At 41.0% G+C, this 21,963-nt stretch overlaps 1 protein-coding gene and 1 long non-coding RNA gene across 11 annotated transcripts in view; one reads left to right on the top strand and one right to left on the bottom strand.

Moving 5' to 3' along the window:
• Nucleotides 1-320: 320 nt before the first annotated feature.
• RIC8B (RIC8 guanine nucleotide exchange factor B) overlaps nucleotides 321-21,963 on the bottom strand; it is a 109,589-nt gene continuing 87,946 nt past the window's right edge. Inside the window, exons 9-12 of one of the 10 annotated variants that reach the window (XR_004965866.1) lie at nucleotides 15,593-15,712; nucleotides 13,804-13,937; nucleotides 7,321-7,497; nucleotides 1,531-1,666 (exon numbers count right to left, since the gene is read on the bottom strand). Coding sequence is in view for 5 of the 10 variants with exons in the window: in XM_036298005.1 (XP_036153898.1) it covers nucleotides 1,555-1,666; nucleotides 15,593-15,712 (232 nt within the window). In the remaining 5 variants the exon portion in view is untranslated. Of the gene's footprint in view, nucleotides 1,667-7,320; nucleotides 7,498-7,528; nucleotides 8,286-10,754; nucleotides 12,546-13,803; nucleotides 14,009-15,592; nucleotides 15,713-21,963 lie in introns of those variants that run through there. The other 9 variants (XR_004965869.1, XR_004965870.1, XR_004965868.1 and 6 more) reach the window with 9 other exon arrangements.
• LOC118650114 lies at nucleotides 1,963-14,971 on the top strand. The gene is made up of 2 exons (XR_004965871.1): nucleotides 1,963-2,132; nucleotides 14,794-14,971. It is a non-coding gene; the product is annotated as an uncharacterized LOC118650114 (long non-coding RNA).

Genomic DNA, 21,963 nt, shown 5'->3' with positions numbered 1-21,963 from the left:
TTTCTGTGGGCCTAAAAGCCAGATAACTAAACATTTTAGAAATGTATGCAAATTTTAGTAGCGATTCTTGAGGCTCTCTCCGATGAGCCAAACTGCAGGAAGTTTTTGACATCTCTCGTGGAGGCTCACAGGCATTTAAAAGCTCAATTCCTGTTTTGTTTTGCCAGAGAAGTGATTTCTGGATAACTGACATTTTTACTTACACCCCATGTGCCTATCCCTAATGAGGCTATTTTAAGTGAGATGTACAAGTACTTTAAAAAAGCATGAACGGGGAAATAGTTTACCCCATGTCCTGTAAAGAAACACACACAGATGGCTAAATTGAATCAACCCCAATGTTTTATTTAATTTAAAGTTTTAAAAGGCAGTGGTTAAGCACATTATCTATGTGTGTATATATGTATGTATACAAACATACATACATATATAAAAGGAAACCAACCCTTTTCAACTTTAGCCACTGATTAACCAGGCTCACTGATTCATTTTCTACTACTTCATATGACCAATTTTTAAAGTAAAAATAGACAGCCTTGATCAGTTTAACAATAACTATTTGTGTTTCTTTTTTTTTTTTTAAATAAATAAGGTTACCGTTAAACTGATCATATGATAGAAAGGTAGAACACACACATCAGCACACACACAGCCCCCATTTAAAACATGTGACATATGAATGACCTATATGTACAAAAGGGTGCTGTTGACCCCCTGCCCCAGCAGAGGCCACAAAGAACTCCCATGACTCAGGAGTCCCTATTCCCTCTGCTGGGACACGTGTTCTTGGCACCCGCGTTAGACCTCAGAATGCATGCTCCCCATGCAGCAATACAGATGGGGGCTCAGTTCTCTGGTATAGTGTTCAGGTACGTGAGGGAATAAATAGGCATTGTAGCTGCCTCCGAACTAAACCGTCATTTTATAGGGAGAAATGTATTCTGAAGTTCTAGATAAGTGACATACAAACTTTCAGTGCAGTCAGTTTGCAAGTCCGGGGCTGTGTGTGTGTGTGTGTGTGTGTGCATTTCTATATATTTATACAAAACTGAAATGAAAAGTGGGGCGAGGTTTATGGAGCAGCTGCTTGGCTTCCATGTCGTCAGTCCTGATGTAACAAGTCACTTGCCTCAGCCCTTATTTAGCAGCTCTTTCTGCTTCCCGCATGCCTCCGTCTGCTGGAGAGATTCAGGAGGGGCAGCTCACACAAGTGAGAGGAAGGATGCGGCTAAATCTTCTGCTAAGAATCTTGGCAAATGACCTGCCAGATTCCACCAGGGCTGTGTTACAGTGAAGTCCTTCGGTTCCATCCCGATGAAATGGCGTTATTCTGCTGCTAGCCCCGCAACTCCATCTAACTGCAGCTCTGCATGAATGCCTCAGGATCGCAAAAACACAGGATCACCTCTTAAATATGCTGGATTCTCAATGAGTAAACCAGTTAATGTGTTTCTAGCCAAAGCAAGGGCATAAATGTTTGAGAAAAAAGATTCCCCTGGAGCTACAGAGAAAAGATGCTGATAAAAGCAAGACTGAATTGAGCAGGTGATGGCTTTAGTCTGTGTCGGAGCTGGTCTCTTCGATGACAGAGTACTGGCTGAGTGCTTCCTCCAAAGGCGTTATTGTCCCATCAGGTTTTAGTCCCATTGGTTTAAGCAACTCCTCTCTGGAAAAAGAGATAAAAGAAAGAAAAAAAAAGTATTCACCAGCATCACACACACACCCCTCCCTCCCGCCCCAATCCACATCCTTTTAAAAAGACAAGTCTTTAAAAAACAAAGTATTTTTCCTCAAGCTCTCTGTGTGTTTGTAACAGGAAAGATGAAAGGGGCATGGAAAGAAAAAGAGGGAGATAAAAGACTTCATTCACACAGGCCAAACCTACTAAGCCAATTAAAGGTATGAAAAGTCAAGGTCTAAATGGCTCAGGACAAGGAGCAGGTCTCTTCTGTTTTTAATAATTCACTTTTTTTCCTTTTGTGGATTCGTTTTGTTTTAGTGAAGCTGAAGCTGCTGAAACCTCACCTGTCGCAGTGGGTCAGGCATGCGGTTAATTTGACATATGTGGACTTCACTCCACGGATAAAGGCGTCACGTCTGATTTTGCCTCTCCAATCTCTAGTGATACACGGGTACTTGATTCATTTCAAATCAGTTGGCCTTCCCCAACTTTCTCCCTCCCTTTTCTTTCCTTCTCTCTCTCTCTCCTTTTATAAAAACACCATTGCTTTTGTTTGTAGCAGTTTAATTACGGTTCTGACAGCCATTTTAATCTCTTCAAAGCTCCCCAACTGCCCCTTTCCAGCTAATCCAATTATACCTACTCCACAAGTTACAGCCTCATCTAAAGATGATTAATTATTGATTAAGCCAATCAAAAAGCATTAGGAAAGATTTATTTAATCTTTTCAGAGGCTCCTATTTTATTACATGGAGATTATGGCAAATGGACCTGTTGTTGCGTTGCTGACTCTGGCCCAAAGGTCAGCAGTGCTGTAAGTGGAGGCTGAAATGGGCACATGAGCTGCTTAAACTTGTTTGTTATGGAAACAGGCATCGCCCCCTGAAAACTTGTCTACAACCAAGAACCCACATGGCAGCGGCTGTAATGTTGGTGGGACTTGGAGTGAAGGCAAATAATAAACCTCCTCTGCTGCCGTCCCCTCAGGCCAGCACAGAGGCAGCTGCCTCCGGGGAGTGCCCAGCCACACGCCAGGTGATGGTGCTAAGCCCAGTGAGACATCCTGGGGCGTGAGAGGGGCTCAGTGGCCACTGGAAAGCCGACAGCAGCCTGGTCAGTTTGAAGAATCAGTAATGTGGATAGCTGACGGGCTAAGCTGAGGCGCCTGAATATTTATTATAAAGTAGGAAACACGTTTCGTGATCCAAGAAATGGGGTCAAAATCATAGAACCTGAAGTTGAAGGGGCCTTAGAGATCATTTAGTCCAACCCCTCCTTTAAGAAGAGACTGAGTGACTTACCCAAGGTCCCATGTCTAGTGGCCAAGGTGGACCTGGGACACGGGCCCTGGATCCCGGCCGGCTCTGCGGCACACACACCTGGTGACCTGCTCTAACTGCCCTGGGTAGCCCACTCCTTCAGCCGGTCAGTGTCTGCTCAACACTGTGTGCCAGGAACTACGTCACATACGGGAGACAGGAAGACAGCTCAGCTGCCCCCTTGAGCAGGTGACATGTATACACGAAAAGTAACTCAGAACGTAACGGGGTAAAATGCTGTAAGAGAATCACGGAGGAAGGACTGTGGCGGCTCCTGAGGAGCACAGCCCACATTGCCAGGGGAGCTGGGATGGCATGCCAGGGAGGCGTGTGCCCGGAAGCAGGCACAGGAGGCATGTAAAGGGCTCTGTAGGGTCCCATTTACTTGTGTGACTGTAGAGCTTTTTGGGTCATTGGTTTCTTTGCTGTCTCTGAAGCTGTGAAAGGCCCGTGTATGGGGAGTGGCAAGGGTCCGTGAAAGAGTGGAAGGATGCAAGGCTGCAAGGGTAGCTGGGGATCTAGTGGTCAAGTGCCCTAAATGCCCAGGCAGGCTGTCTCGGGGGAGCTGTCTCTGGCGGCAGGGTGTGTGTGGGGGGCACACTGGTAGGGGCACTGGCAGAGACAAGTCATTAGGATGGCACTATCACCATGTGTGAGGGGAAACAGGAAGCTGGACTATGGCTGTGATGTGGGAAGTCAAGGCTACATCTCTGAGGTAGACCTGTGACCCACTGGGAGGGCAGGGGCTGGCTGGTGAATAGAGTGTCCCTGTGCTTCCCACTCACTGACCATCTGATGGCCACATCATGCCTGCAGCAAGGACACAGCCGATGGAGCAGGTCTGCTGGGGAGACGCTGACATCTTCAGGACATGAAGAGCATGAGGTCCTTGCATGACAACCGGGCGGACATGTTTAGTGGAGAGCTCGAAATAATCTGCTTCCATTAAAACTTCTCTCCAGCACTGATGCACACTACGCACATCTATACTTTTATCAGTTTCTAACCATGGCTGAGGATTCTGACATTGGACACTATATACTAATAACTGATACAAAAGGAAAAGGGGGACACTTTGCTGGGAATGAAACATTAAGGCATAAGAAAGCTCAGAGGTCTGAGGAGGTTGGTGGACTTGAGGGTACAGTAAGGAGGGGTGGGGTAAAGGCGGGAGTAGGTGGAAGTAGATGAGACGGGAAAAATTCTACCACGATCGTGAAGAATTGCTGGTGGACATACATCACCCCTCACACTCAGTCTCCTGCGTGCCCTTGATGATGCTGGGCTAGCTACCAACTGTACAGGGGAGCAGCTTTCTTGTTCAAGCCCGGGAGGAGTATGTTCAAATCAAGGCCATCAGTTTCATCCCTACTCCTTAATCCAATTTTACAATGGAAGTAATTAAGAACAATTCAATAGTTTTATGGCCAGTAATTCACGTACAGAATAAAAGGCCCCACATTTTAATTCCTACTGGTGAACTATTCTTCCCAAGCACTTATTTTTTGGGCCCTCTGTCTCAACCTCCACTACCGTGGGAGCTCCCGAGGGGATGAGTTATTTTCCTTTCCAAATGGCTCCATGTGACACTTGGACTTAACACTTCTGTGGGAGAAGTGTCTGTGGTCACTGGCCATGTAATCATGTATTCATGCAAATGAATTAAGGCAGCAACGTGATAGAGTGGAACAAAAAGGATCTGGAGCCAGGAAGTCTGTCTGAAGTCCCAACTCTTCCACTTACCAGTTGTGTGACGATGGGCAAGTCTCTGAGTCTGTTTCCCCATCTGTGGAATGGGAATGATGATGATGCTAGCTCTAACTACTTCCTAGTGAGGATGTGAGTAGTAGCATTAATAGTACTAATAGTGGTAGTAGTAATAACTACAGCTCAAATGAAAGACTCCCATGAACTGTAAAGGAGTCCTAAGTATTCGTGTTACTGTGGTAACACGAATGAAAGGCACATATAGGTTTAGAGTCAGATAGCCGAGGTTCTAATCCTGGATCCACCGCTCACTAGCAATATGACCTTGAACTCTCTGAACTTCCACTTCCTTGTCTGTAGAATTGGGATAGGAATACCCACCTCACTGAATTGTCATAAGGGCAAAAGGTCATTATACACCTAAAGTGTGAGGTGCAATGGCTGGACTGTTGTTGGAACCCACAGTGGCATTTCCTGTCACGTGCTTACGGAAAGTTTCCCCACGCTCATTAGGGCACTCTGGGAATCAAGTGGGAGAAGAATGTGCAGAAGCAAATAAAAGACATGGTCCCTGTCCTCAAGAAGCTTTCAGCCAGTTCAAAAGAGAACACACACGCACATTAAACGATAGTAAAAGAATTACAGAACAGCAGATCCACAAGCTCGAGAGAGTAACAGGCAGAGCTCTCCTTGCCCTCGCCTGGTGGTTGGTTCACGACACACCCTATTGCAACTCAAATCTGTTCAAAGGACAAAGAGAGAGGGTCACTTACAGATAGATATGTGACTTTTTCTTATAGCTCTCGGGCTCACTCTTCAAACCTCCATCTTAATATTTCTAATATTCTTCCTCTCTGTCATACAACAGCCCCCAAATAGCAAAATGAAATCTTTGATCCAGGGACTCACTCCTAAAAGGTCTGATACATGACCTGGTTATACTAGACTGTTTCATTTTATCAGCTCTGTTGTGTCTAGATCAGCAAGATATATGGACAGAGAATGGGAGGCATTAATGAATACCACGGACATGTTGCTCCACCAATCATATGTACACGTGGGAGGGACACAGGAGATGGGGAGGCTGGTCACAGGCTCCTTGCAGGCGATAGACGCAGAGCCAGACTGTAATGGCAGTGATGAATATGGATCATGGGGAGGAAGGCATCCCAGAAACAGAAGAATTAGTCAAGCAAAGGCACAGAAACAGGAGTTAGTTGTGTGCAGGGATTGGCAAACAGGCTGGGTTGGCTGAGGTAAATTTTTAAAAAGCTCAAAACAGATACAGGGTATGAAAGAGAATTTCAAAGGAGACTATGAAATCCTAGGCTGACAAGTTTGGATTACAGTACAGAGGTATTTTTGTCTTCTATTTCAAGGGCCTTACGTTAAAGAAATTTTTCATTAAAAAAATTCTCCTTACAAAGTTTGAAAGCTATGAAACAGTATCACTGACATATAAAAAAAAGTTGTATGCTTTCATTTTTATATCCCTCTGTGTCTAGCACAGTGCCTTGCAGATAGCAGATCCTCAATAAGTGTGTATGAACTAAATTTTGTTGCAGTTGATACCATCTTGCACTTTCACAGAAAGGAAGTGTTCTATGGGCCTCCTGAATAAACCAAAACCAAGAGAAAAGCTAGATCTCTGGGCAGAAGATTCACTTTCATCATTAAGACCCCCAGAGGCAGGAAAGGTATTATGAGCATTCTATAGGAAATTCCTTCCAGGGGTTTCTCTAGTAGACAGTGAGCAACTTGAGGGCAGAGTCCATGTCTTACCTGGCTGTGATCTGCATAGGATGGAGCACACAGCAGGTGCTCAACATGCTTACTGAAAGAATACATGGGTCATAGCATCAATGGAGAATGACAACGAACCATTTGTCAGGAATCATTCTCATATTATTTTAAGTGTAATTAGTTATTTCCCTGCTGAGGCATCATGACGTCCAGCAGAAGTCAGGCCCCCTTTGCACCGTACAGCCTGGAGCTCCCAACCACTAAATGGTGTAGACTCAGCTTCTAACATGGAGCACCAGGAGGTCTAGATTCTAATCTCAGATCTTCCACTAACTTGCTGGGTGTCCTTGGGCAAGTCATTTCCTTCTCTGGGCTTGAGTCTCCTCATCTATAAAATGAAGGGGTTGGACAAGATGATCCCCCAGATTCTATGCTAAGAGTCTAAATATTAGGCTACTAAATAAAATTTTGATCTATTTAAAAAAACTGCTAGGTTTTTAAGACACTATAACTCAATACTGCTAAGCCTTTGTTTTAATGTATTCTAAGCCTAACAGTCAAACACAGCATCCCACCTAGTTGTCACTGACATACACCAAAACCAGAAATCCTTTCTGCAAAACTATCAGCGGATGATTAGAATGATTACAAAGTAAGTCAAAGCAATGGCAACGGTTACAAGGAAGGATCTAAACTCAATCATGGCCCTCAATAAACAGGCTATCTCATGAAGAATCACTGGTCCTAAATTATGAAGGTCCCATCTAAGGGTGTCAGATATATGTACATCGTGGTTAAACACAGATACTGTATATTGAAATGTGCATCAGGATTAAGATAGTCACATAGCAACAACTCCTTCATACTTACCTTCAATGCTATACACAGGCCTTAACACAAGTTAAGACTGCCCTCGTTATCATCAAAAAGTACAGTGATGTCTACTGGATAAAGAGCCCATTCTAGGCACTGTGACAGTATCATGGCGGGCTTCTCATCTGATCAGGCATCTGGCCAGGGAAGAGATAAGCCTCCAAGAATGTTCAACTGGAACGAAACATCATTTAGAAATTTGATCTTACTAAACGATAAGGAACCATAATCTATAAGGGTTTGGCCAGGCACAAGGACACAGATAAAGCACGTCCAAGAAAGGAAACCCTATTTTGCCCCAGCCTAACCCTTGGGACTGCTCATGGAAACCAAAAAATACTTTCTTAAAGAGTTAGGGATGGGAGATTATGGAACTTATACCATATTTAAAATTTTCTGGTATGTTTCTCTTTCTTCAGATATACTTTAACATATATCTGCTCCACTAGTTCCCTGTAAGAATGGTCCTCTGGGATGCCTGGGCTTATATAAACTTCACAGAACCTTAGAGAAGATTGCACCTTTTAGGGCTTCTGGTTCCTATGTAACTCTTTCCCCCAGAAATGACAGTGCAATATTGGGGCTCAGATGCTAACATACCCAATAGCACGTTATAGAAGAGGCCAGATGTGTATGTGTATAAAACATCTTACTTGACCTGGAAGCAAGAGAATACTCTTGCCCACAGCACATGTTTTTGTGCAATACAAACAAAGCATTCAATTCAAGTGTACTTGTTGAAAAACAGGACATAATTAAGCAGTTGGTAAAATGCATTCTTGTTTCCCACTTGCAGATCTCCCAAGAGTCCCTTCGAATTTACCTATACGAGTTTCAGCTTCCCGCTTGCCACTTAGCTTGATAACGACTCAAAAATCATTCCCTTGTTTTCAAGGGCTCTTCTTTCTTGTCTGCTCTGTGTACTACAGGGCAGTATTGACACATGGAATTAATGACAGGGTCTGTAATGAAACAACAGTCATGCAAACACCGGTCTGCTCTTTTGATAAAACAGCATGTTAGAGACCTATTCACCTCCCTCTAATTGAGTACTGCATAATAGTTTCTATCCTTTTATGTAACATATTTTGTTCTATGATTAGAAAGGAAGAAAAGGGGGGAACCTATGAGGCATGGCTTCCTTCAATCATCCCCTGATTAATTCTCTGTTTTTAATGAGGGTGGCTGTTATTTGGGCAGGTTCTGTTACATACTTGTTTTGTTGACTTCTGTACAATGTATAACAAAACCCAGGATGGGATAATTGGGAACCGTTTCTTTGGCCCAGGGATTCCTGCTCTTAATGCAAGGTTGGCTTGGAAAAAAGAACCCTGACATTTTAAATTAGCCATTTCATATTTAATTCCTTTTCACATTTGAGAGATAGGATGAGAAATTGGTATATAAGTAAAGCCTTTTAATTAACACAGAGCTTTTCCAAAAATGCCTTGCAAGAATGGAGCCTGTGATGGCCTGGAGAAAGCAGCTCTGTAATCTTTGCTACAATTCCAAGTCTCAGAGTGCATCTTGTTTCAAGATTTCAGCATCACTACAATAGTCCCCAATTCACTGAAGTACAGTGGGTTTCCCAGTAACTTGGGACATTCTTATAAGTGACTTTAACCTTTTTTTCCCTCACAGAAATAACATTACAACCTCTGGCCCTGGTTAAATGTTCAGTTACATACTGTGAAAGTGTCCTTTGGACTCTGATCCTTCCTCTCTCCTTATATTTTTCATCTAATGGCTTCCCAGGGCTGCCTGGTTATACTGGTTTTTCACTAAGCCACTAGCCCAGTAGGTAGGAGGTATATGATGACTTTTCCACAGCAAATTCTAAGTATTCTGCATCTTTCAAAAATTAGTCTGAGGCCCTTCCTTCAGCCCTCACTATCATGCTTTGGGAATGGGTACAATTGGGAAGGTTAATCATGTAGCATAAACATATCACTCCCAAGACAAATGGTATACTGTCCATCCCACATCCTTCCATTTTGTGAAGGCAATTGGGAGTTGCCTAAACAGTCGCAAAGGGAAGCCTTTTTAAAGTTAAGTTTGCTTAATATGATCATACTAAGTATAAGAATTTGTTAGAATACCTAAAATCATTCTCTTTTCAAAACTGAGACCTTATTTTTAAAAAAAGACACCTTATGTTACTATAGACTCACAGGAGTTTTATTGGTTTCCTCTATATAAAGCTGTGTTTGTTTTGTTTTGTTTTTAAGCATAGGCTATTTATTTAGCTCCTAAGCTGGTATTTGAAAAGAGCTCAAATCAATTATGGAATGAAAGAGTAGGAATATATGCCCTCTAAACCTAAAGTCTCTTCTCAGGAAAATATGCTTACTATCTGTTTTTATGCTTTGTGCTTGTTTAAAATTTAGAATGTTTTATTAAAAATAATCAGATGGACAAATTTTTAAGAGGTGTTGGTAATTTTCAAGATAACATGATCTGGAGTCTGAAGACTAAGAATTGAGTCCTGCCTATGTCATTAACCAGATGCCGGGCCTTGGGTCAGTCATATAAACATTGGTCCCACTTACTCCTCAGTAAAACACCTTTCCCTACCTAAGTCACAGGGCTGTTTCAATGATCAATGGAGATAATATATACTGAAGCACTTTTTAAAAACTTTAAAGCACTATATAAATATTAGTCTATTATTGTTCTCAATTCTGTTAGAAGACCACATGCAAAGCTTCTAAAAATTTGCTACCCACCTCACAGTAAGCAGCATGGTTAAAATACAGAGAATGAGGTTAGGGATAGTGCTAGAAGAATAAAATCCAGTTTTTTTCCCTTAAATAAAGGTGTTCTTTATTATTTCTTGGTAATTTCTTTACAGAATTTTTCTATCCTATTGTCCAAATTAGCAAAATAAATGATAAGAGGTCAGTATGCCAACTGACACTACTGAGTAAAGCCGTAGAAGTAGAAGTTTGGGAAATAGAAGTTTCCCAAATAGAAAGACTTAGAAGTTAAACAAGGAGGGTAACTAAGAGAGCAGAGAGTCAAAAGCCCTTTAGCTAGTGCTTAAACCAAGAGCTCAAAGTAGTCATTCCTACTAGAGTTAAAGGACAATGACTACCAACAGGCAAGACAAAGGTAGCATGACATCCTCCTTCAGAATTGTCTATCAAGGAAGGGCCCTCTATACCCTAGCAACATACAATATCAAGTTTCTCAAATTAATCCTCACCTCCCACTTTAAAAGTACATTAATTTAACTGGATCCCAGTTCCCTTAATTGGACTTCCAAGCAACCTCAGGGTGTATGTTAATGATGTGAAACAGTGCTGTCTAATGAAAATATAAGCTACAAAACGTAAGCCAAATATGTCATCTTAAATGCTCTGGTAGAAACACTGAAAAAGTAAGAAAATATAGATAAATTACTTTTAGTATATCATAAAATATCAATGTAAAATCTGTATTAAACAAATGAGATATTTTAATTCTTGTACTGAGTCTTTGAAAGTCTGAGTATTTAAAACTTATAGGACATCCCAATTCAGACTAACCGTATTTCAAGTGTTCATCGGTCATGTATGGCTGATGGTTACCACATTGGACAGAGGAGAGCTAAAGGATTTTCTGATGTAAACAATAAAAACTTTATACTTTAGTTCCTACAATAGCTCTCACAATGCTTTAAAGATTGGTCCACATTTCTGAAGTATACCTGAAAAGCATTTCCTTGACTAACTCATCAAAAAGGTGGGTGTAATCACAGTTGTTACTTTTGTAAGCGGAGCAAAATAACTTATTTACAAGAAAAAAAATTACATATTTATTACTTTTCAGTCATAAAGCACTTATCCCAACTTTAGTAAGTTTAAAAATAATCTTTGGATTAAAAGGAACTATTCCACATTTGGTACCTGCATTTATTAAGAAAGCCATGTCCCAGATACTACACAATGACTGGCAATAAATAAATGAATGAATAAAAAATTATTAGATAAGACAAGGAAGAAATGGGAGAACAATTATTATTTATTTATATACATGTAAACTTTAGATGATTTTGATAGACTATCTAAGCAAAAAGGCAATGGACCTTGTTAAAAAGTAATGGGGTAAGGGTGGGGTGTAAGATTCATCAGTCCTGGTTCCAACTAAGGAACTAGAGGGGATTAGAAAAGTCAAAACAAACTTGAAATATTATTTCCCTTGGTTAGTTTAAGCTTAAGCTAATCAATCCTCTCTCTCCTTTTTGGAGGAGGCTGCATTATTATATACGAGTTGTGTGCTGTAGCTAAGGTGAATGCAATTGTATTAGCTACACTGGACTTGCTTAACCACACACAATCCCCATTCTAATCTCCTGCTTAAATTGCAGGCTTATTCTTTTTCCAATTCAGAGAAAGAAAGAGGAGGTGGGGAGGCAGGCAAGTTTCATCCCCCTTTCACCTCTGCTCTCACATTAAAACTGTCAAATGAAGCTTTCTCTAATCTCATGCCTCAAGCCTGAATGTTTATGTTGGATAAATATTATAATTTTATTTCTATATAAAATAAATTATGAAGCCTGATATTTAAATTAGCTAGTCATGGGCCAAACCTTTATAGAATTCTTTTCTAGTTCTGAATTTTATGACATTTGGCCAAGAAATGAACTGCCAAAAGTACACTTTATAGCTGTAAACCATATAGGCTATTTTATAGAACAGAAAACTGACCTTCGATTTGGGGATCAGCTGTGTTATTTCCTCACACACTGGGGGAACCACAGGATACAAGGCACTGTACTAGCTCGACATGAGGGGGCTAATAGGGCTCAGATTTTCTCAAACTCTTAAGACCCCCAGGTCCACTGCCAACCCCCTTATCTACATCTGTTCCAAATACAATCCTTTTGCTTAAAAACAAACAAACCACTTGGAATACTGCTAAGTCAGCTGGTATTCAATGGGGAGAAAATGTTCGAGCACTAATCTCTCCAGAGTCCTTGGAAGTCTAGGTAAGATAAAGCTGCTAGGATGGTGAGCTCCTCGAGACAGTAGCTATGTCCAGCATGGAGGCAAATGGAAATATAATTTTAATTTTTGCATTGGTGGTTTTACAGTTTTGGAAGTGAATATCATGTATACCCTACACCAGGTTCAGTAACAGTATTTGGCATGACCAACCTTAGTCAGCACTTTGGTAAGTGCTTTGGCACGGGCCACTGTTGCTAACCACCATCCTGGTGCAGGTCCTTCAGATCTGCTCTCCTATGGATGGAAAAAAGGAAGTGTCTAGTGTCCATTCATTGGCCACATCACTTCCAGCCCTATTCTTGACTCACGTGCCTTTCAATTCAGGCCCAGGAGAGAATGATTCCATTTCTGAGAAGGAAAGTTATCAGATGAAGCTACAGTACACTTTTAGTGCAGTGAAGACTTGGTGGGATGCAGGACATCCTTGGAGGACAGTTGAGGGAGCTGACCAGCAGCACAATGCTGAAGAAAATGACCAGGAAGTATTCTGGCCAACACTGACTCTCACAGACAGACACAGTAGCACAGCAGACAAAGCAAAAGTCTTGAGTTCTGGAAAATGGAGTTCCTAGTCTCACTTTATTATGAAGCTAGAAAGAGAACGCATGTGAAATGTTTTGTAAACTGTTAAAGGAAATGGATTATCACCAGACATTAGTTTGGAAATGTTTGGGGAAATTCTTTGGGACTTGCTTCCCCCAATGATAAATTTGAAAATATATTAATCAAGTAATGATAAAACAACCTGAGCTCTTTAGAAGAAAGATGTAGTATGTGAATACCAAAGATTTATTTTAACCAGAGTAAGTTTCCCTCCACCCCGAATGAATGGTCATTTCTCCACCTGTCTATTAAATGCCTCTTACACTTTAAGGATCAGCACAAATGCTACCTTTCCTGTGAAACAATCCAGACAGAATGAACTCCTTTTCCTGGGTGCTTACAGTTCAACACAGACCTTATTTTGTCATTATTTTCTTCTAGAATAGATTTCCTTCACTAGAATGTGAGCTTTCCAGAGGCAGAGCTTGTCATGTTCACCAATCTCCCTCATCTTCCTAGCACAATGCCTTGCTAACATTAATAAATGTTCCTTGACTTGTACTGCATTTAGTCTACTTTGGCTTACGGCTTCTTGTTTACCTCAAAAAAACAAACAAACAAAAAAATACCAAAACCAATAACAGTGAGAAGAGAGAAGAAACTTAAGACAAACATATAAGATGCATAAAGAATGGCTTCATTCTTTGCATTCCTGCTTTGGAATGCCCACTGCTGATCTCCACACAGCTTTGTCATTGACTGTTATTAGTGAGAGCAAATGTTAGAAAGCACAGAAAGGCAAACAATGTAAAAAACCCACCACACGCCATGCAAAGTCTGTCATTTACGACTACTCTCAAAGTTGCCTTTAGCTCCAATTTTTCAATAGCAAAATCAGTGCCAACAAGATCTATTTGCTCTGCTTTGTAAGTGCAAAAATCAGTGTCACCTTCAGGTTGAGCTGGGCATCTATCTGCTGGGTATTGCTGGGTGAGTACATATCTTCTTTGCGGCATAGTTTAAATCCGGTGGAAGCTTGGTTATTTCAGACTTGACATTTGTGCACTGATTTGTTGGCAGCGTCTAGAATATGTGAATTTCCCTGAGATTACAAGAAGGACCTGGCACTGTTTTTGTCGCTGCTATAGGGATACCTATAAACGTGAATTTATATTAGGGATGCCTCTTGTCTCTTTCAGTAAGTACCTGAATTACACTGTATTGTCTTAGGTAGTTCTATCCCCCATCTCCCACTTTCCTAGCTTGGAGCGTACTCATCCTGCATATATGGGCCAGCTGACTAGCATCTGTGTTATCTTTTAAGAACTCATGTTATTAAAATAATTTATGAACATGATATTTATGTAATTGAATGGTTTACTATTAGTATGTCCTAACATACTAATGTGCTCCACTTGGTCCTCTTAACACTTCCTCCTCCTACCAGAGGGACTATTAGACCACTGTGTTTCATCGGGTCATTTTGGAAACAGCTAAGCACAAATCCTATTTTTATATATTCATTCCAAACTTGTTATTGTGCCTCCTATAGGTTTGCCATATCGTATCTTATATTTGACTATTCTATCAAAAGTATGGAGAATGTCATCTGCAAATAGATGACAATGTCTTTTGAAGACTGTAAGCATTGCCAGTAACTGTAAATTCTAACCCTGGGAAAAGATGAGAGTTTAAAAAGACTAGCTGGAAGTTCCACTAGGTTTGCAGGTGATGAAACTACTTACTTCTAAATAACTTGTACCACACTGCCAGCATCATCTGAAAGAAGCTCAGACTCGGCAGAGGGTCTGAATACCCACCCACACTTGTCACACTCTCCATGTTTTCAAACATTTCTACTCCAAGCCTCCTGCTGTGCTCTAAGCCTCTGCCCTCTTTGTTACACCTTTTCCTTTAATGACTGGCTTTCCTATTCCAGTTGCTGCTTCTCTTGGCTGAGGGATACTGTTCTTCACATAGTAGTGAAAAAGGAGATGAACAGAAGAAATTCACCTTTAAGTGACAGCTGCCATTGACACACAGAAGCACTCACTCAAGATGGCTTAAAGGAGAAAGGGACTCAATGCATGACTGGAAAACAGAGTGATTCAGGCAAGTGTGAAAGGAATTAATATTTTCTAATAATTCCTCCAGGACAACTAGTTGCTGATTAGTATATATTTGATTTAATTATTTTCCAAACTGACTATTTTTGGAGGAGGAGATGTGGAGCAAGAAGGGAAGGGGAGATTGTTTTTAGAGCCCCTAATTAATACAAAGGCCTGCTTTCAGAAAAGCCTTCATTTGAGCTATTCCTTTTCACTTTTTCCTGTTGGGTACATGACAATTTAGAATTCTTGGTTTCATCAAAAAAGAAAAAAAAAAGCATCATGATTTTAAACAAAAACCAAAACAGACTAAAACAAAAAATACAAGAAGCGGCAAAATGACTGAACCTAACTCAGCATCTTTTTGAAGACAGGGAGGTTAGTTGGTTAAACGTCACAGTGACCTAGCAGTTACTGTCCCACCTTGGAGAGTTGGACTGTTTAAGAGTGCACATCCAGAGGCACAGGTAGGGAACGCGGGAGCCGAGAATACTACTGCTGCTGCCGGGGCCACCCTGTGCCAATCAGCATGGATTTCCAGAGCTGCTGCTCTATGGTAACTCTCAGCGAGAGAGACAAAGAATAGAACATTTGTAGAAACCAAGCAAAAAATGGATGGGAATACAATACCTGGAAAGTTTATCAAGCATGTTGACAAGTTTCATGGCTTCATATTCTTTTTGTTCTTCTGTCATTTCATCTATAAGGTTTGGCATTGGTTCCTCTAAATGACCAGTGATAAGATTAATGCTACAAAAAGAAAAAAAAGTTATGCTGTATGTTTTAAAATTATGCTCTTTCTATACTTTGCTGGTCCAAGTTGTAAGTTATAATAAGAAAGAGTATAGTTGCCAAAAAATTGGCAATAATAGAATTTTATGGTATAGAACTGCTCTAGGAATTTTTTAAAAAAATTACTTTCCTAGTATTAACTATTGTTTTTCAAAAAGTAAAACTAACTTGCCAACTTAAAAAAAATAAGGCCCGGCTGCTTTTTAAAAATTTGATTGGGTATTTAGGGTAAATATCCTTGGATGCATACCTTCTTCATTAATTATAAGGGGACAAATGATTTAAGAGAGGGAGAAACTCATTTTGTGATACAGCATAAAACAAATATATCAAAAAAACTGGAAAAATGATGATAGGCTGGAATCTGAAAATGAAAGCATGCCAATTTATAATCTCAGGAAATTAGTCCATTAGTGAGACCACAGGAGGCAATGAGTGTTTAAATAATAAAAGATAAAGCAGAAGAACAATTTTAATTAGATTTGATCTGACCTAGATTAAAAAAAAAAAAAAAGGAATGAAATGTAGCCTACCAAGAGACAGGTATACCATCTGGTTTTCTGGAAATAGATTTAATAAAGTACTTAGAATGAATAAGTTCCATAAACTATGTACGAAGTTCTAATACCAAACAAGCTATCCTCTTAGATAAAAGCCACATTATTTTTTTTTAAGAAAGTGAAATAAAAGATAATTCTTCCAATGGCGGCTAAATATCTGTAAGTTAAATATGTTTCTGGAGAAAAGGACAAGCAATTATAGCATTTTGTACCAGCCAAGTACAGATGGTTTGCTCTTAATGATCAAATTAAATATCCCTGCAAACAGCAAATTGCTAATAAATTGCTTTGTAGGGTCTACAAACACAAATGCGTTCAGGGACCAGGCCTTCAGGATAAGCAAGTGAGTGAACTGGTCAAGTATAAGCACTGTGGAGCGCTGGGACTGGAGTAAACTGGAGGTTAGAAAGTGGTCTAAATAGAAAAAAATCACAAGGGCCAAAACAAGGACATAGTGATCAATTAGGTTCTCTGGTGGCGAGCTTCTAATTGGGCAAGTTAACTTTATTGACCTGGGCTTTCTCATTTGGAGTAAGGTTAGGCCACAGGTACTATTACCAGATTTCCTTTTCTTTTGCTGAATTCCTCAGAGGCTACATGACATGCAGAGTCTTGTGAAAGAATTCAGTGCTCATCATCCTCAAAAACTGGATCTAAAACATCTGTCTTGCCATTCTTGCATAAGACCTATGTCTAGAGCTGTGGTTAAAAAAATCTTTTTTCCTTCAAAGCAGTGGAAACCATCCCTTGCTTTGTTAAGATTTAACAAATGAAACCCTAGGTAGAGGGCCAATATGTAAAGTAGACAAAAGTTGGAACTGCTCAGGCAGAGGAGATAGGGATGGCCAAGAGCCTCCTCTATTTGTCTGCACTCTTAAGGAACCCTGGTGCTCAGGGTAAACAGTCTGAAACCCACAGTGATTTTTAGTCTTGGCTGTACATTAGAATCACTTGGGAAACTTTAAAGAGAACTAAATCTGTGTGTGTGTGTGTGCGCGCACACATGTGCGTACGTGTACATATACATACACATATACTTATATATGTATATATATTTTTAAGTTTTCCAGGTAATTCTGATACACAATGAGTTAAGAACCACTGGGCTAGAGTGCCTACTTCAGACACTCATAATGCACTGTTACTGCCTCTCCTTTTTTTTTTCAGGTGCTAATAAAGGAAGAGAAAAAGTTAAGTGGCCATTAACAAAAACACTGAATGGGGTCATCATTTTTCCCAAAAATTGAGAACAAAGAGGACCCAGACAAGGATTCTGAGAACTACAGAGTTCTTAAGAGGTATCCAGATGCCACAATGAAAATGTAATTCCATCACCCATCTATTATTTGCTTAGGCATATAACAACGAGACATGTTTTTACTGGTTTCTCTACTGCTCCCTGTTAACCCAGAAAAACAACTAGTCTTATAAATGATAAGTAAAAGTACTTATTGCAAGCTCATACCACTTTCCAAGCAAACAAAGGAAATCAGTTCTTAGAACAAAGTATAAGGGAAGGTAGTAGATATATTAACTGCATCTGCTCATCTTGGCTCCTGAGTGAAGGCTTCCCTCATCAAGGCCTATGGAGGGGTGATTTTAAAAACCAGATCCACAGACTGTTGTAGAATATGATGGCATTATACAAGCCGTCATGTGCCTCAGGGAGAAGTGTGTCAGGGGGACACACTGGTGAGCTCTGTGGTATTGTGGACACCACAGCACACAAAGGTCAGGACATGCATTCCTGGGTCAGAGCACATTTGATTCTTTTCTTGGTTCTTTAAAGGCTTAATGGAAATGATGTCTGTTTTCCGTAAGCTGACCTCAAGTTCTCTGCTGCTGAAATGATTTAATGGCTTGCTCTGAAATTAGGTACTAAAGTCACAAAATCCTTTGCTCACTGAACACAAAAGTAGTAGCTAGAAATTAATTTTTATGGAGTAGGAACTTACCATCCTTTACCCATGGAGTAAAACATTCCAATCCCCCCAAAGTCACTCCAGGGACTCAGGTTTCATTTTTTCCTTCACAAAAACACCCCACGCCGCCCCGTACTCAGAACAATGTAAACAATACCACAGAAAACAACAGGAGCTATGCCACCTCTTAAGGGAAACAGGGCAGTGTGCTGGGGGCAGGAGGCAGACTGGGACACGTCTCCTCTCTTGCTCCCCACTTCACACTAGTGGCATGTAGTTTCCTTACCCAGAGAAGAATAGAAAACAAATAATAGTCACCACAACAATGATGTCAGTTTCCATAAAATAGGTTATTTTCAGTTGAGTAAACACTTGCCACCTTTATAACCTTAAACAGTAGAGTATGAGACTTAGCTTTCAGTTTCAGGATCTGAAAACTGAAATTCTGGGGTTCGTTTTATTTTGTTCCAAGACGCTGAGTCTTAAGATACTTTACACCAATTTTGGTGGATATTTTATTGGGTAATTTTATATTTACTATGATCCCCCCCACTTTTCTGCTTTCTTCCTTCCTCTTCCCAGCACTCTAATCCTATGATTGTTTGTCTTCCAATTAGATGACAAGAAGTATCTAAATTCTTATCTGTGGTATTTCATTGAGAATTTTTTATTATATTAGGCCCTTATATGAACTGACCACAGCTATATGGGCCTGGAGATGAAATTAGTAAGACATACTAAAAAGTATGAGGAAATAAACATATGCATAAAAGTTGAAATATATTTCAAGACTTTTGCTTTTTCTTTAAATTGTTGTTACATTTGGTCATCAATAGCACTAGGTCACTTAGCAAAAAAGACCCATTAAAAATTCCCTGAGCTACATGAAAGTTAACTTCGGTCTCTAAAAAGTGTGGATTAAATTTTACTGAAAGCATTCTGGCTGAAGAATGGGCTATAAAGCTCAATCCCTAACAGAGCCAGGCAGATAAGATGAACAGAAAGGATACGCTGTCAAACCAAGGGAACTTATGCTGCACCAACTCCATTGCAATGCAAGAATGTTATTAGAAAGTTCCCCTTTTTAAAAAGGAGCTGAAAATCCAAATTTTCACATGAAATATCTGAATACTAAATTCTTGCAAGTAATAATTTTAAGCAGTACTATGTAAAGTTAAAAAATAACGGAAAACACAAAACCCAAATTACCAATGCAACATGGGGAAGTCAAGCAGAACCTACCTGTGGGCTGAAATCTAACCTATGGGCTTACAATTTGCAACCTCTAGGAAGAATCAGGGTTTTAGGAAAAGGCATTGGTGAACCCAGACTAAAAAGGGAGGGGACAGGAGGGGTCGGAAAGGAGACATTATCTGCCAATGAAGCTACAAATGTTTTCCCAGGAAAAACTCCCCAGAATATTTGTCCCCACAAAACAACAAAGAGCAGAGTGGAACTTTACCATATCCTGATGTTCTTGAGTTCCATTCCCCGGCTCCCACTCCACAACTGCAAGTTGGCCTTGATGAGGGCAGCCACCTCAATCATTTGGTATCCCAATGCCGAGAGAGGCTGACTGACTCAAAAAATTTATTCAACAAAAATCCCCTGAGTGCCTACTGTGTGCCAGGCTATTCTGGGGACATCTCAATGGACAAAAACAGGCACAAAAAAAGCCTCTTCTCTCCTGGAGCTTACCTTCCAATGGGGAAAACCGACATCATAAGTAAACTGTATGGTATGTTAGAAGTGCTATGAAAACGAGCAATATAAGGAAGTGTGACGTGGAGGGGTGACGGTGTGTGCGCTGCAGTTTTTATTAAGTGTACAGAATGGGCTTCACTAAGATGATATCTGAGTAAAGACTTGGAAAAGGTGAGACAGTAAGATATGTCAATGATATAGCGGTTCCTCAAAAATTTAAACATAGAACTACATAGACATTGATCCAGCAATTCTGCTTCTGGGTATATATCCAAAAGAAGTGAAAGCTGGATCCTCGCTGGTTTGGCTCAGCAAATAGAGCGTCAGCCTGCAGACTGAAGAGTCCTGGGTTCGATTCCGGTCAAGGACACAAGTCCAGGTTGTGGACTTGATCCCTAGTAAGGGGCGTACAGGAGGCAGCTGATCAATTATATCTATACTAGAAGTCCGGTGCATGAAATTTGTGCACGGGAGCGGGTAGGGGGGCAGATCCCTCAGATGGGCCTCCACCCTCTCGCAATCTGGACCGCTGGCTCCTAACCACTCCCCTGCCTGCCTGCCTGCCTGCCTGATCGCCCCTAACCACTCTACCTGCTTGATCACCCCTAATCACTTGCCTGCCTGCCTGATTGCCCCTAACCACTCTGCCTGCCTGCCTGTTGTCCCTAACTGCTCACCTGCCTGCGGGATCGCCCCTAACCACTCTGCCTGCCTGCCTGATTGCCCCTAGCTGCTTGCTTGCCTGCCTGATAGACCCTAACCGCCTCTGCCTCGGCCCCCACCACCACGATTTTGTCCAGAAAGATGTCCGGAAGGTCATTTGGCTGTCTGATTAGCATATTACACTTTTATTATTATAGATATATAAAGAGGTAATATGCAAATTAGGCCGGGACGCTGTAACGGGTCACGACTGGACAGGAGGAGGTTGCGACCGTAGGTGAGGCCCAGAGCAGAGATGGAGACAGAGACAGGGCGGCACCGGAGTGAACACAGGCAGGGGGGCTGGGTGATGCTGCGAGTGAGGCGTGGGTCCTGGCCCCCCAGGCGCTGGCCCAGCCTCCCGCGGCACCCTCCGGCCTGACTCCCGTGTTGGCCAGTGCTGCACGAGTCAGGTGCAGGTCCCGGCCCACTGCAGGGTGCCTCCTCGCACAGTAGGAGGCGGGGCACCTCCTCGCGCGATTTTAATCGTGTGCTGGGCCTCTAGGATATATATAAAGTGAAAGCTGGGACTTTAACAGATATGTGTACACCCATTTCACAGCAGCATTATTCACAATAGCCAAAAGGTGGACACAATTCAAGTCTTCACTGACAGAAGAATGGTTAAATAAAATGTGGTACATACAATGGAATGTCATTCAGCCTTAAGAAGGATGGAAATTTTGACACATGCTACAATATAGATGAATCTTAAAGACATTATTCTAAGTGAAATTAGCCAGTCAAAAAAGGCTAAATATTGTATATGATTTCACCTATTATGGTTCCTAAAATGGTGAATTTTATATCATGTATATTTTACCCCTCAAATAAGAAGGCACAGTGAAGAGCACAATAAAACTTGCTTTGCCTACCTCAAACCCTCCCTTGCCCTGCCCCCCAAAAAACCCCATAAGCTCTGGAGTCAGGCCACCTGATCACTCATGAACTATGTGCTCTACACAAGTACTTGACATCACTGAGCTTTAGTGTCCTCTTCTGTAAACTGGGGAGAACTCTATCCCGAAGGGTTAATATGAAGGTTAAATGAGATGATATCGGAAAGTTCTTAGAACAGTACCTGCACATATTAGACACTCAATAAATACTAGCTATTATTATTAGCATAAGTGAGCCACTTGCTAAGAAATAAGCCAGAAGGCCTTGGATGATGTAGTAAGCTTACTCTATTCAGTTACATCATCACCCAAGAGTGGCCTGTGCAATCTTCATTAACTAAAGAAGCCATGCAACAATTACGTATTTTGAGCAATTTCCTATAGATAATTTCAGATAGAGAGATCAGTTAATGGCTGAAAAT

This window comes from Myotis myotis, unplaced genomic scaffold (assembly GCF_014108235.1).
Source record: "Myotis myotis isolate mMyoMyo1 unplaced genomic scaffold, mMyoMyo1.p scaffold_m19_p_3, whole genome shotgun sequence".
Taxonomy (NCBI): Eukaryota; Metazoa; Chordata; class Mammalia; order Chiroptera; family Vespertilionidae; genus Myotis; species Myotis myotis.
This window is presented reverse-complemented; position numbering and strand designations above follow the sequence as displayed.